Raw genomic sequence first — 12497 nt, forward strand, 5'->3', positions numbered from 1 at the left:
ACCAGCTCTGAGACTCTTCTGGTTTTGATCATACTCCGGACATATTTAGACTATATTTTAAAAAAAGAAAGAAAGAGAGAAAAGAAAAACCCTTCACATACCATACTTGAATAACATTAATATGTTTGCCGATGACTACAGCAATTCTAAGATGGTTAATGTGATGAATGTGTTGTAATGTGTTGCACTCTCACTGTATGTGAGAACCCAAAGTGCCCGAAGCTGCGGTTCCCTTCGTGACCACTTGAGGCTAGCTCTGAAAACAAGTCCCCAAATGTAATTTTCAAAGATACAGATAAAGTTTTCTTCATTTAAGTAGATTTTTTTTGTTACTGAAAATTGAGAACACATGCTTTCTAACTAGGTGCCAAAACATTGACTTCAAAATGCAGTGTTTAGAAACCAGTGACATCATGATGGTACGTCCTTCTTCTATGAACAGTCTTTTTGTCTTTTGGTGGTTTTTTCTCTCCAATTGAAATAACCAAGTTCACGTAGCTCTTTCATGACTCCAAGACAACATTTAGTTTCTTGGAAATAATGAGCCTCACTGTGAATGCAGCACAAGCATGTACAATTATACAATAGATTATATGAATATGCAAAAAGCAAAATAACAAACAAACAAAAGCACTGCTATATATTACATATTTAATCTATCATAACTGGTACTGCACGGGGTTCTGACAAATATAGCCACTTTATAGCTGGATGAATGCTTGGTTAGTAACGTCTATGTATCTTGTCATGTTAGCAATAACTGATTGATTAAAACTCACTACTAGACTAGTTTTGTTTCCACTCATTGAAGTTATTGACCCTTTTTAGCTAATATCACCTATCAGTCTCAGTGCAAAATGTTCAGTTGTAACTACATTACCTTTTCATACCTGTCCTGCTATGATGGGAACTGTATGGACTTCTAAAAAGATGATTACATAAACTCTGCTGGAACAGGACAACACCATTTGGACAACCTACCTGAAAATCTGCAGGACAATGTAATTTGAAGTAGTTAAGTAAATAATTGTAACAATGTTTTTATTTGTGTGCGCATGTGTGTGCTTTACAAACATATTTCCACATGATGACTCTAAATGTAAATGAGGGCATTTCAAAATGAACATATTAAATTTTTGTTTTTAACATTATTGATATTTATCTTCCAGCATTTTTCAATGTTGTAACCATTATACTTTCACACATTTATCCACTTCACAGAATCCCACGAAGGTCTGTTAAAATAATGATGATAACAAGTCTTGTGGGTGTGTAAGTCTGAGCTGTGTCAGTTATAGAAATCTCAGATGCAGATGTGTAGTACTGCTGCTCTGAATCACAGCATATAAAGCCCGTCATTGTCTGGACACTAATCCCAGCTGCTGTTGCTAACTCAGGCACAGCTAAGCAGCATCCTCACAGCTCAGCACATTACTCTCTGAGAGCGATCACATGAAGGAGTCGCTGCTTAATGTGCACTCTGTGTGTGTGTGTGTGTGTGTGTGTGCGTGTGTGTGTGCGTGTGTGTGTGTGTGTGTGTGTGTGTGTGTGTGTGTGTGTGTGTGTGTGTGTGTGTCTGCAATGACCAAACACAGGGAAACACGGGGTAGATTTACCTTTTGACTCGGGTCTCTCAGAGCGTATGGGCCCTCACACCTCTGAATGAATCCGTATATTTTCAGGCAGTTCAGGCAGTCGTGATGAAGGTGTCTCCCACCAAAGGGCAAGTGGCTACAAATGGCCACAGGCAGTGAGTCATGCCTTCATTTTTACATAACTCCCTGCACTGGATCGCTTCCCTTGAATCATGACAGGATGTTTCTCTTGTAAACAGCCCTGCAGAGCCGTATTTAATAACTTGCACGATGAGTGGAGCATCGCAGATAATTTCTTTACGCCTCTCATCTTGCGCCGTGATGGTAAATGCTATTTATGCTGCTACCGCGTCCAGTGTGTAATGTGGCAGCTATTACACAAACGGAACCGTGCTTTTCAAGTACCATTCAAGTTTCCAGGCTTTCTCTGCTGTCACTTTTCAATTTTAGCTGGATTTCACAGCTCCTGGATTTTTCTCCAGTGTCTGCGAAACACGCAAGTTATCCTGCAAATGTTCAGCACTGTCACTCATTCTCTTGTGCCTTACCTTTGCTCCTCTCCTCCCTTCATTTCTCCCCCTGCCTCTCTTGACGGGCTGTGGCTCATTTTGTTCTCCAGATCTGAGAAAGTCCGCAAACTCCTTCTTGGATTTCCTCCCATCTGTCAACACGGGAAAAAAAATAAAATCTGTCAGTGTGCACCCGATTAAACAAAAAAAAACTGAAACGAAAAACAAACTCAGAGCTGAAGATGTGAAAAGTTTCTGATGCAGTTTGCTGTGTCAGTCTCAGATGGCGCAGTCGTCTAAACATGAAAAGGATGAAATTTCGCCAACTTTAAAACAGGAATGGTAAATGCATGCACTTTCACTCCAGACCAGAGGAGATTTTAGTGGATATGGACACAAGCAAAGACTTTACTGTGTATTCTGACAGTGGATCTCCTCCAAATCACACTTTAAAGTATTCCTGATATATGTATATTTAAAAAAAGAACCATGAAGATGTCAAGGGAAACCCACTTTGATTCATTAGTTTGTTTTTCATTTCATCTCATATTCCCATTTTTTTTTTTGCTCCTAACACATCTGATGGGATTTTAACTTGGAAATTGCTCATTTTTTCTGATTACCCTTTAATATTTTGAAGTAGAGCCCAACTGATTTCTCAGCAGAGAAATATTCTAACTTTCTCAATATTATAACTTAATGTTAGCTGTTTGCCAATATACTGGTATCCACATTCATCACAGCTAATAAAGACAAATTTAAAAAGTAAAGCAGAGATGGAAGAAACACCCTTCAATCATGCTGTAAGTGTTGATGTTGACTAGTTTATCTGCTAGAGGAAAGTTTGGAAGTTTTGGAACGGCACAAACATAACAACCAGATCCGAGCAGGCAGAGTGTAAACAAGTAATGTGTTGTCTTGTAAACTGCATTGTCGTAGTATGTTATTAAGGACCCATAAATAACATCACATGATAGAACTGACAACCTGTCCAGGGTGTATCCCGCCTCTCACCCTCTGGTAGCTGGGATAGACTCCTGACAGCCTTTTCATCTCACTCGTCCGGTTCAGATTAAAACATTTAGGTTTCAGGATCTTTACAAGTATTTCAAGCGAGCAGAGAAATTTGGAGAGTTCTTTGTGTTATTGCTGGGTTTTTACCTCACAATATAAAGCGCCTTGAGGCAACTGTTGTTGTTGTTTGGCGCTGTATAGATAAAATTTGAAATCAACTAACTGAATTATTTTGCTTTGATTTTTTTTTATCTGTATGGTCAGTTCTTAATGGTAAAACACTGCAGTTTTTTAAAGAAGGGAGATTCTTACATACCTAAAATTCACTATGAAAATATCACTGGCCCAAATTTTAAATGAGTTTGCTGAAATGTTGACATTTTATTAATTCATTACTTATTAAAGAACAAGATGGTTCATCATCCTGAAATGTCCTGAAAACTGGCACTAGTCTTTAAAAATTATAAAATGTTCTTACATTCATATATTTGGGGTTTTAAATACTTTTAGCATTGTAGACCAAAATAATGCTATTTTAATTTCTATGCACATTTAGATCACACAATGCAGCTGCATCCATGCCGTTTTGGATCAGACAACACTATAATCCACAGTCCAATTTACAAGGTGGCAATAATGTGCCAAAACTGATATAAAGCCAGCAGGACGCTATGCTGCTACCAGGAGGCTGAGTCAAATCCAAAATAAAATATTTGTGGTCATACGCAGGTGGCAAGTCAGTTTAGACAACAAGGCACGTGTGAAAACGAATACATGACAAAACCAAAGCACAATGCACAGGAAAAAAGGAAGATTATGTACAATTTGAATGAGGTATGGAAACTTTGGCTAGAAATGAATATTCTGATAATGACAAAGGGAAACTACAGCATTGTATACTTGAGAGAGTAAATAACTGATGGGATGCTGGTGTGGCCTGAAATTGAGGCAACATTAAAAAAGCACAAAGTGGAATCAAGGATTTGCAAAAAAACACAAAGTGATTAAACACAAAACTGTAATGGGAAATCTATCTACAGTGGGGCAAAAAAGTATTTAGTCAGCCACCAATTGTGCAAGTTCCCCCACTTAAAATGATGACAGAGGTCAGTAATTTGCACCAGAGGTACACTTCAACTGTGAGAGACAGAATGTGAAAAAAAAATCCATGAATCCACATGGTAGGATTTGTAAAGAATTTATTCGTAAATCAGGGTGGAAAATAAATATTTGGTCAATAACAAAAATACAACTCAATACTTTGTAACATAACCTTTGTTGGCAATAACAGAGGTCAAACGTTTACTATAGGTCTTTACCAGGTTTGCACACACAGTAGCTGGTATTTTGGCCCATTCCTCCATGCAGATCTTCTCGAGAGCAGTGATGTTTTGGGGCTGTCGCCGAGCAACACGGACTTTCAACTCCCACCACAGATTTTCTATGGGGTTGAGGTCTGGAGACTGGCTAGGCCACTCCAGGACTTTCAAATGCTTCTTACGGAGCCACTCCTTTGTTGCCCGGGCAGTGTGTTTTGGATCATTGTCATGTTGGAAGACCCAGCCTCGTTTCATCTTCAAAGTTCTCACTGATGGAAGGAGGTTTTGGCTCAAAATCTCACGATACATGGCCCCATTCATTCTGTCCTTAACACGGATCAGTCGTCCTGTCCCCTTGGCAGAAAAACAGCCCCATAGCATGATGTTTCCACCCCCATGCTTCACAGTAGGTATGGTGTTCTTGGGATGCAACTCAGTATTCTTCGTCCTCCAAACACGACGAGTTGAGTTTATACCAAAAAGTTCTACTTTGGTTTCATCTGACCACATGACATTCTCCCAATCATCTGCTGTATCATCCATGTGCTCTCTGGCAAACTTCAGACGGGCCTGGACATGCACTGGCTTCAGCAGCGGAACACGTCTGGCACTGCGGGATTTGATTCCCTGCCGTTGTAGTGTTACTGATGGTGACCTTTGTTACTTTGGTCCCAGCTCTCTGCAGGTCATTCACCAGGTCCCCCCGTGTGGTTCTGGGATCTTTGCTCACCGTTCTCATGATCATTTTGACCCCACGGGATGAGATCTTGCGTGGAGCCCCAGATCGAGGGAGATTATCAGTGGTCTTGTATGTCTTCCATTTTCTGATGATTGCTCCCACAGTTGATTTTTTCACACCAAGCTGCTTGCCTATTGTAGATTCACTCTTCCCAGTCTGGTGCAGGTCTACAATACTTTTCCTGGTGTCCTTCGAAAGCTCTTTGGTCTTGGCCATGGCGGAGTTTGGAGTCTGACTGTTTGAGGCTGTGGACAGGTGTCTTTTATACAGATGATGAGTTCAAACAGGTGCCATTCATACAGGTAACGAGTGGGGGACAGAAAAGCTTCTTACAGAAGACGTTACAGGTCTGTGAGAGCCAGAGATTTTCCTTGTTTGAGGTGACCAAATACTTATTTTCCACCCTGATTTACGAATAAATTCTTTACAAATCCTACCATGTGAATTCATGGATTTTTTTTTCACATTCTGTCTCTCACAGTTGAAGTGTACCTCTGGTGCAAATTACTGACCTCTGTCATCATTTTAAGTGGGGGAACTTGCACAATCGGTGGCTGACTAAATACTTTTTTGCCCCACTGTATGTATGTATGTATCTATCTATCTATCTATCTATCTATCTATCTATCTATCTACCTACCTACCTACCTACCTATCTACCAACCAACCAACCTTGGTACAATTTCATTCAAAATGATACCAAAATGTTTTAAAAGTCTTAAAATTAGCATGTTTTTACAGGGTGTCTATAAGTAAACAAATTGTAACATTTTCTTTTATCAAATCCGCACCTGCCCTTTTGAAAGCATCCCCCAAATAAACTAATGAGCTCAGTGCCTTGGTTTCTTTTAATGGGACCAGATAACCCTTTGATTTCATATATCTCGTTTTCCCACCCTCTGCCTATTTGGTGCCCTTTCCATTGACTCAGTGTCCTTCCCTTCTGCCCTCTGTTCCTCAGTGCCATCAAATGAGTTCTGCCATTGCAATGGCAGGCTTCGATTCGGCCTATCCAATTACCCAGAAAACCCCTGATCAGGAAAATGATCCTCATTATTAACGCCTGACTCAAAAACACAGCCAGAGAAGGAGAGAGAGAGACAGAGAGATGGGCAGGCAGAGGTGGAACTAAAGACACAGAGGGGAAAAGGGGAAACCAAAGCAGTGTGATGGAGAATAGAGATTACACATTGGCAAAAACAAGAGAGAACTGAACAAGGTTAGGTAAGATAGATTAACAGATGGTTGGATAGTATACAGCTAGTGAGAAAATCAATGTGAAAATCAAATCAAAATCTGAGGGACAGAGCCAGAGTTAGCAGAGGGAGTGTGTAGGCGGTAGGAAGTGTGTGTGTTGTCAGAAACATGAGGGAACACTGTCCAGAGCAGACAGATTTAGAGATGTACTGTATGAAAGGCAATAAAGCAGGTCTTTTACTGTGGCTTTAATTCAGAACAAACTGTAGGAGTCCTGCTGGTACTTTCACAGACTGCTAACTACTTCCGCTTGACTCAGGACCATTGTGTCTTCTCCAAATATATTTTTAAACATTATTTTAAAAGGGTGTTGCTAAGCACACCAACACAGTGAAATGACAGGTTTCTAGTAACTACTAAGCATTTATGCCGTCCGGGGCTCTGACTGGGATGTCACTTTGGATTTTTGCTACACCAGTGTCATCGTGGACAGTTATAGCACTTACAGTACTTTTCAGCAGCAGAAACTTTGACATATTTCACTGATGATCAATACATGCTGTTGGTTTGCACCACTTCTAAATAGCATCTCGCTAAATTTGGAAAGACATTGTCACTGTCACATTGGCAATCTGGTGTTGGACCAATTAGGGCTTACTGTAGTGTGTATACACTATATATTAGTGTCTATAATGCCTAGTTAGTGTTTTATTAACAATCATCGGATACTACTGTGAACAGACGTTGTGTTCGAGTTGTACTGTGGGCCATGTAGTGATTAGATTCTGTCAAAAAAGCAAACATAAACAATGTGTGGAATAAAAAGGCAGTAGCTAGCTATGTGTCAAACTGCATGATGTTAATTTTGTTGAGCATAGAGTCAGTTCAGGCAGAACAAGATCAATCTGGCTCTGCTGATACCTTTGTATGGAAACTCTAACAAGAGTTATTGGCTGCTTTAGCTTGCCCAACATTGCTGTACATCTGCAAGCCTCTTTGCAACCCACCTCCATCCCAGTTCTTTATGTTTTTCACATCAAAAATGTGGAAAAAGCCTAAAAACTAAAACAAAAGCTATCGGTCCTGTCAGTGCAACATGCCATTTATAAGTCATTATTAGCAGTGCTTTATATATTTAAAAAATGGATGGGCAAAATTAAATTCTGCTATACATGGCGGTCTACAGTTGTTCATTTCAATTTCCTGAAAACCTTTTTACTGGCGAAAAATTTCATCCTGAGAAACTGACACACTGAATCATTTCTGTTTGTCAAGGGCCCCATATTGTTTACGAGTGACCCACAGCACTGTACTTCGTCTCCTAAAACGAATGACCGTGTTTTGACAGTCCTTTAATAAGCCCTGTTTTGGTAGTATAAAACATAAAGCGCAGAGCGGCTATATTTACTAGATTATGACATGTAACAGGCTGTTATTTCTGTGATTCATCATTTTTGTTTCATTTTCATTAAACTGAAAAAAGCTACTTCGGCATCTGCTGGAAAGTGTGTCATTTCATCAGATGAATAAAACACAAAATTTTGCACTTGTCCCTGCAGGTCTGTTAAAACAGGATTTATGCAGCATTTAGTGTGAATGGTACTTGTTTGACTAGGATATATGCAGCGATGAAAAACGTTCTGCAGTGCCTCTTTAACTGAAAGTGCTTGGATTCTCCATTCAAACAGACCTGATCCACACAATGCAGCTATATGGATCTACTGTGTGCTGCACAGATGTTTGACCTTTGCTTTGTCTCTTCTCTCAGGTATGCGTATCCTTGTGACCCTGCTGCTGGACACCTTGCCTATGCTGGGTAATGTACTGCTGCTGTGCTTCTTCGTCTTCTTCATATTTGGCATAGTGGGTGTCCAGCTGTGGTCTGGCCTGCTCAGAAACCGCTGCTTCGTCGAAGACAACTTCTCCTTGTGAGTACCATGCTTTCCATCTCTACTGTACTCATGTATGCATTGTCTATATTCAATTCAGTTCTATTTAATTCAGTTAAATTTCATTTATATAGCACAAAATCACAACAACGGTTCTCTCAAGGTGTTCGACACATTTGGTGCTTTCTTGTCCAAATTCCATTCAATGCAATTGTATTTATATAGTGCCAAATCACAGCAACAGTCGCTTAAAGGCATTTTGTGTTGTTAAGGAAAAGACTCTACAGTAATGCAGAGAAAACCAACAATCAAACAATTCCTGTATAGAGAACAATACCACAACCTGCATTAGATTTTACTTTACCTTCAGTGCCAAATAAGCCCTTTTAGCTAGCTAAAAATGGTAATGATATATCCTCCTTCTACAGGCTGAAAATTGTTCAACTACATGCAAAGATGAGACTATAGTGAGAACAAGAAGTGTAACTAATTGACTGCTAGTAGACTTTATGCAGCCACACTTGCATTAGCACAATTAAGAATTTAAACCACCAACTCTTATTATGCAAATGTCACAGTAGTAGTACAATTAATTGTTAAAAAATGAATAGTTTTGACCCAGACAAATAGCCAAGCTTTCTATTAAATCTTTAATAGACAGATCTCATTTTTCAATCTGCAAAATTAACATCAATAGACACTAAAATATTTAATATGAATATTTTAAATTGATCGAAACAAATCGTAAACGATACAGATTAATAATCAGTTATTTACAGGTTAATAATGGATATTTATACTCAACAAGAAAGAGCTATCAGTCGTCAGTATTCCCAACCTCTTATCTGTCTAGATTTGTAGAGAATGGAAGAAATGAGGTGAGTGTTGCTGATTTAAACCCTGTGGTTCATGTTAACCACTTTCTCTCAATAATTTAAAGGTCCACAAGCTGGAAGGATTTTTTTATGTATTTATTATTTTTCTTGAAAAGTGATGCTATTGCTGCAGCATAATTCTGCAGGAGATCGAAGTCAATCTGGGGAGTGAACTTTGACTGAGCACCCTAAACTACGTCAAAAGGTCTGTGATCACAGAGTCTCATCACATTGATGAATGGGATAGACAAGCCTGGGAATAATGAGAAAGACGTCATGTGAACCAGGCATATAGAACATGGAAACCAATGACTTATTCATATTCCCTGTATCTTCCTGCCCTCATCGTTCCCTCTCGATGTATAACTCCTCACAGCTATAATTGAAGTTCATGCATAATGGCTTTGCTATGCAGGCATTTTTTCCCTCTGTCTCTTTCTCGTTTTCTCATCATCATTGTCAATTTTTAGACATTCCTCTTGTACCTTGAAAATCATTATCATTGCAATAGAAAAATGGCACCTAAGCCGAGTCATTTTTTTAATGTCCAAAGTCATAAACATAACTGTTTTAATGCTTGCATCCATTTCTCTTGAACGCATATCACTGATACATATTTTAGTGCTTCGGCACAGGCTGTTAGCTTGGTTGACAGTAACTCTTTATTAGTATGATCGAGACTATTGAAGTGGACCCGTGCGTCATGTCAGGGTGTGATAAATCGACCGAACAACATACTGAGCTCATCAGAGCAATAAGTGCTCCTGTAGATCATCCCAAAGTGGGAAACAGATTTTAAGAATATATAAATAAGAGAGTGTGGATAAGTGGATATGTAGTCACACAAAACATGTGATGCTACAGTGCAATTAATAAAACTGAATGTGTGTTGACAGATGAGCCAGATACTACAGAGTCACCAGACACACACCAGTTATTCCAGACAGGCGAGTGTTCTGCAACAGATATGCCAAGATGTGTTATAGCAGGCAAATTCTCTTGTATATCCAACTCATCCAGTGCACACTGGGTTCTCCCTGGGTATTTGGCCCTGGATATTTCAAACACAATTAAAGCTAGCTTCACTGATTATTTACTCCAATCTGTTTGCATGAGTGTTAATCAGTGGAATCAGCTGTTGTAGTGTTTGCATGGATTTAAAACCTGCAGACTTTGGGATTTTGAAGTTGATCCACTTAAAATTGTGCTGGGCTTATAATAAAGTCCAAAAGGAACACCATTAGGAAAATTAGAAATGTCCCGCCAATTATGACAATAAATGCAGGCTGCAGTTGAATACATGTGAAAAAGACTATTTCCTGAGGAAAGACATCTCTGGACTTTTTTTTTTCTTGGAAACATTCAAGGTCACATATTTAACCTGAGATATTTCGTCAGGCTGTTTTGCAACATGCAGCTGCTCAAATTTATGCATTACTTTTAAGATGATAATTCTTTCGGAATCATTTATAATTTATATATATCTTATTTGCCTCACTTTTTGAGGTCCAGTCATTTAGTATGAGATTTTCTAACTTTTGAAAGAAGAAAAAAAACATGGTTTTATTTTTGACTAAAATATGTGATTCTTTCTAATTGCAGTACTTTTGTAGTATTGTTTCTACAACCCTATATGTCTGTCTATTTTATATATGATCGACCTGTCTTATCTTTTATTAGATTTAGTGTTAAGTTCAGATAAATGAATAATATTGGGTAACTTTAACATTCATGTAGACGCTGATGCTGACAGCCTTGACACAGATTCATTAAATTATTACACTTTATTGGGTTTTTTCAGAGTGCATATAACCCAACTCAGAGTGTAATTTAAACACATAATTGTAATTTAATTACACTGCACTGGGAAATACATTTAAATACAGTAGATAATACAATAGTCTTTCTGAAAGTGCTGTAACTGAGTTTATGGAAGCAATTCCTCCAGTGTTATTATCCTCAATGCTGTGTGCCAACACTTCTAAATTTGGACAAAACTGGGGTTATTGTACTCGGCCCTCTTAGAAACATGGCATCTGACCAGGTACTTACTCTCGATGGCATTACTTTAGCCTTCAGTAAACTTGAGGAAATCTGTTATGTTTGAGCAGGATATGTCCTTCAGTGCGCATGTTAAACAACTATGTAGGACTTCCTTTATTCATTTGCACATATATTTTAATCTAAAAAGAAATCTAGTTTCAGAGTGATGCTGAAAGACTAGTTGATGGATTTATCACTTTTAGGATGGACTATTGTAATTCATTATTATCGGGTCATTCTAAAGTCTCTCTAAGAACCATTTTGCTGATTCAGAATGCTGCAGTAAGAGTATTAACAGTGAGAGTAAAGGGTATATTCTGCCCATATTAGGAACATGGGCATCACTGACTCCCTGTTAAATCCAGAACAGACTTTGAAATCCTTCTCCTCATATACAAGGATTTGAATAATCAAGCCCCGTTGTATTTTAAAAATCTAATAGTACCATAACATCCAAATTTGACACATCACTCTCAAATTGTAGGGTTTCTTGTGGTTTGCTTATTTATAGTTTATAGTTAGGGCTGGATCAGATGTACATATCCTAGTTATGCTGCAAAGCCTGAATGCTTCTCATCACTGTTTCTTTTTCACTCAGCTCTTTTTGCTCTCCATATACTTATAAATCACTATTGCATATAGAAGTTTAACCAACATTAGTGATTATTAAAATATGCTCTCTTGTCTTTCCCTTCATTCCCAACTGGTTGCACCAGATAGCTGCAGCTCCCTGACCCTGATTCTGGATTATTTAATTGCTGGGGTTTTGTTGGGGTCTGTCTGATGTTGCGGGGTCTTTTGGCCAACTCACTGCCATTTTAATTTAGTCCTGATTTTTCTGTGAGTTAATGCAATCTGAAGTCCATACTAATATTTCCCCTTCTTCCTCATGCAAGCCCTCTGTCTTTGGAGCTGGGAAAGTACTACCACACTGAAAACGACGACGAGAACCCCTTCATCTGCTCTCAACCCCGAGACAACGGCATGAGGGACTGTAGCTCGATTCCCAAGCTGTATGAGGAGGGGGGCCTGGAGTGCACCCTGGATATTGACTCTTATAACAGCACTGACAACACCACCTGCGTCAACTGGAACCAGTATTATACCAACTGCTCTGCTGGTCTGATCAACCCCTTCAAGGGAGCCATCAACTTTGATAACATCTGCTATGCTTGGATCGCCATCTTTCAGGTAGGACAAATGGTCGGATTTGAAGATACCAAAATAGTTTTTCTGCAGTGGCAACATACAGTACGATTTGGCCCATGCACAATCCTGTAATCCAAAATGGAGATGAAGAGGGAGAAATGGAGCCTA

At 39.0% G+C, this 12497-nt stretch overlaps 1 protein-coding gene and 1 long non-coding RNA gene across 11 annotated transcripts in view; one reads left to right on the forward strand and one right to left on the reverse strand.

Annotated features, from left to right (window-relative positions):
• LOC143419788 (uncharacterized) overlaps positions 1-2208 on the reverse strand; it is a 34159-nt gene extending 31951 nt beyond the window's left edge. The window contains exon 1 of the long non-coding RNA XR_013099795.1: positions 2144-2208. This is a non-coding gene — a long non-coding RNA (uncharacterized LOC143419788). The remainder of the gene's footprint in view (positions 1-2143) is intronic.
• Positions 1-12497, forward strand: part of cacna1g (calcium channel, voltage-dependent, T type, alpha 1G subunit) — a 207819-nt gene that overhangs the window by 64283 nt on the left and 131039 nt on the right. For all 10 annotated transcript variants that reach the window (XM_004557531.5, XM_023153368.3, XM_023153369.3 and 7 more), the window contains exons 4-5: positions 8142-8301; positions 12077-12371. In XM_004557531.5, the coding sequence (XP_004557588.3) occupies positions 8142-8301; positions 12077-12371 (455 nt within the window). The remainder of the gene's footprint in view (positions 1-8141; positions 8302-12076; positions 12372-12497) is intronic.

Source organism: Maylandia zebra, linkage group LG8 (assembly GCF_041146795.1).
Source record: "Maylandia zebra isolate NMK-2024a linkage group LG8, Mzebra_GT3a, whole genome shotgun sequence".
In the NCBI taxonomy this organism is placed as follows: Eukaryota; Metazoa; Chordata; class Actinopteri; order Cichliformes; family Cichlidae; genus Maylandia; species Maylandia zebra.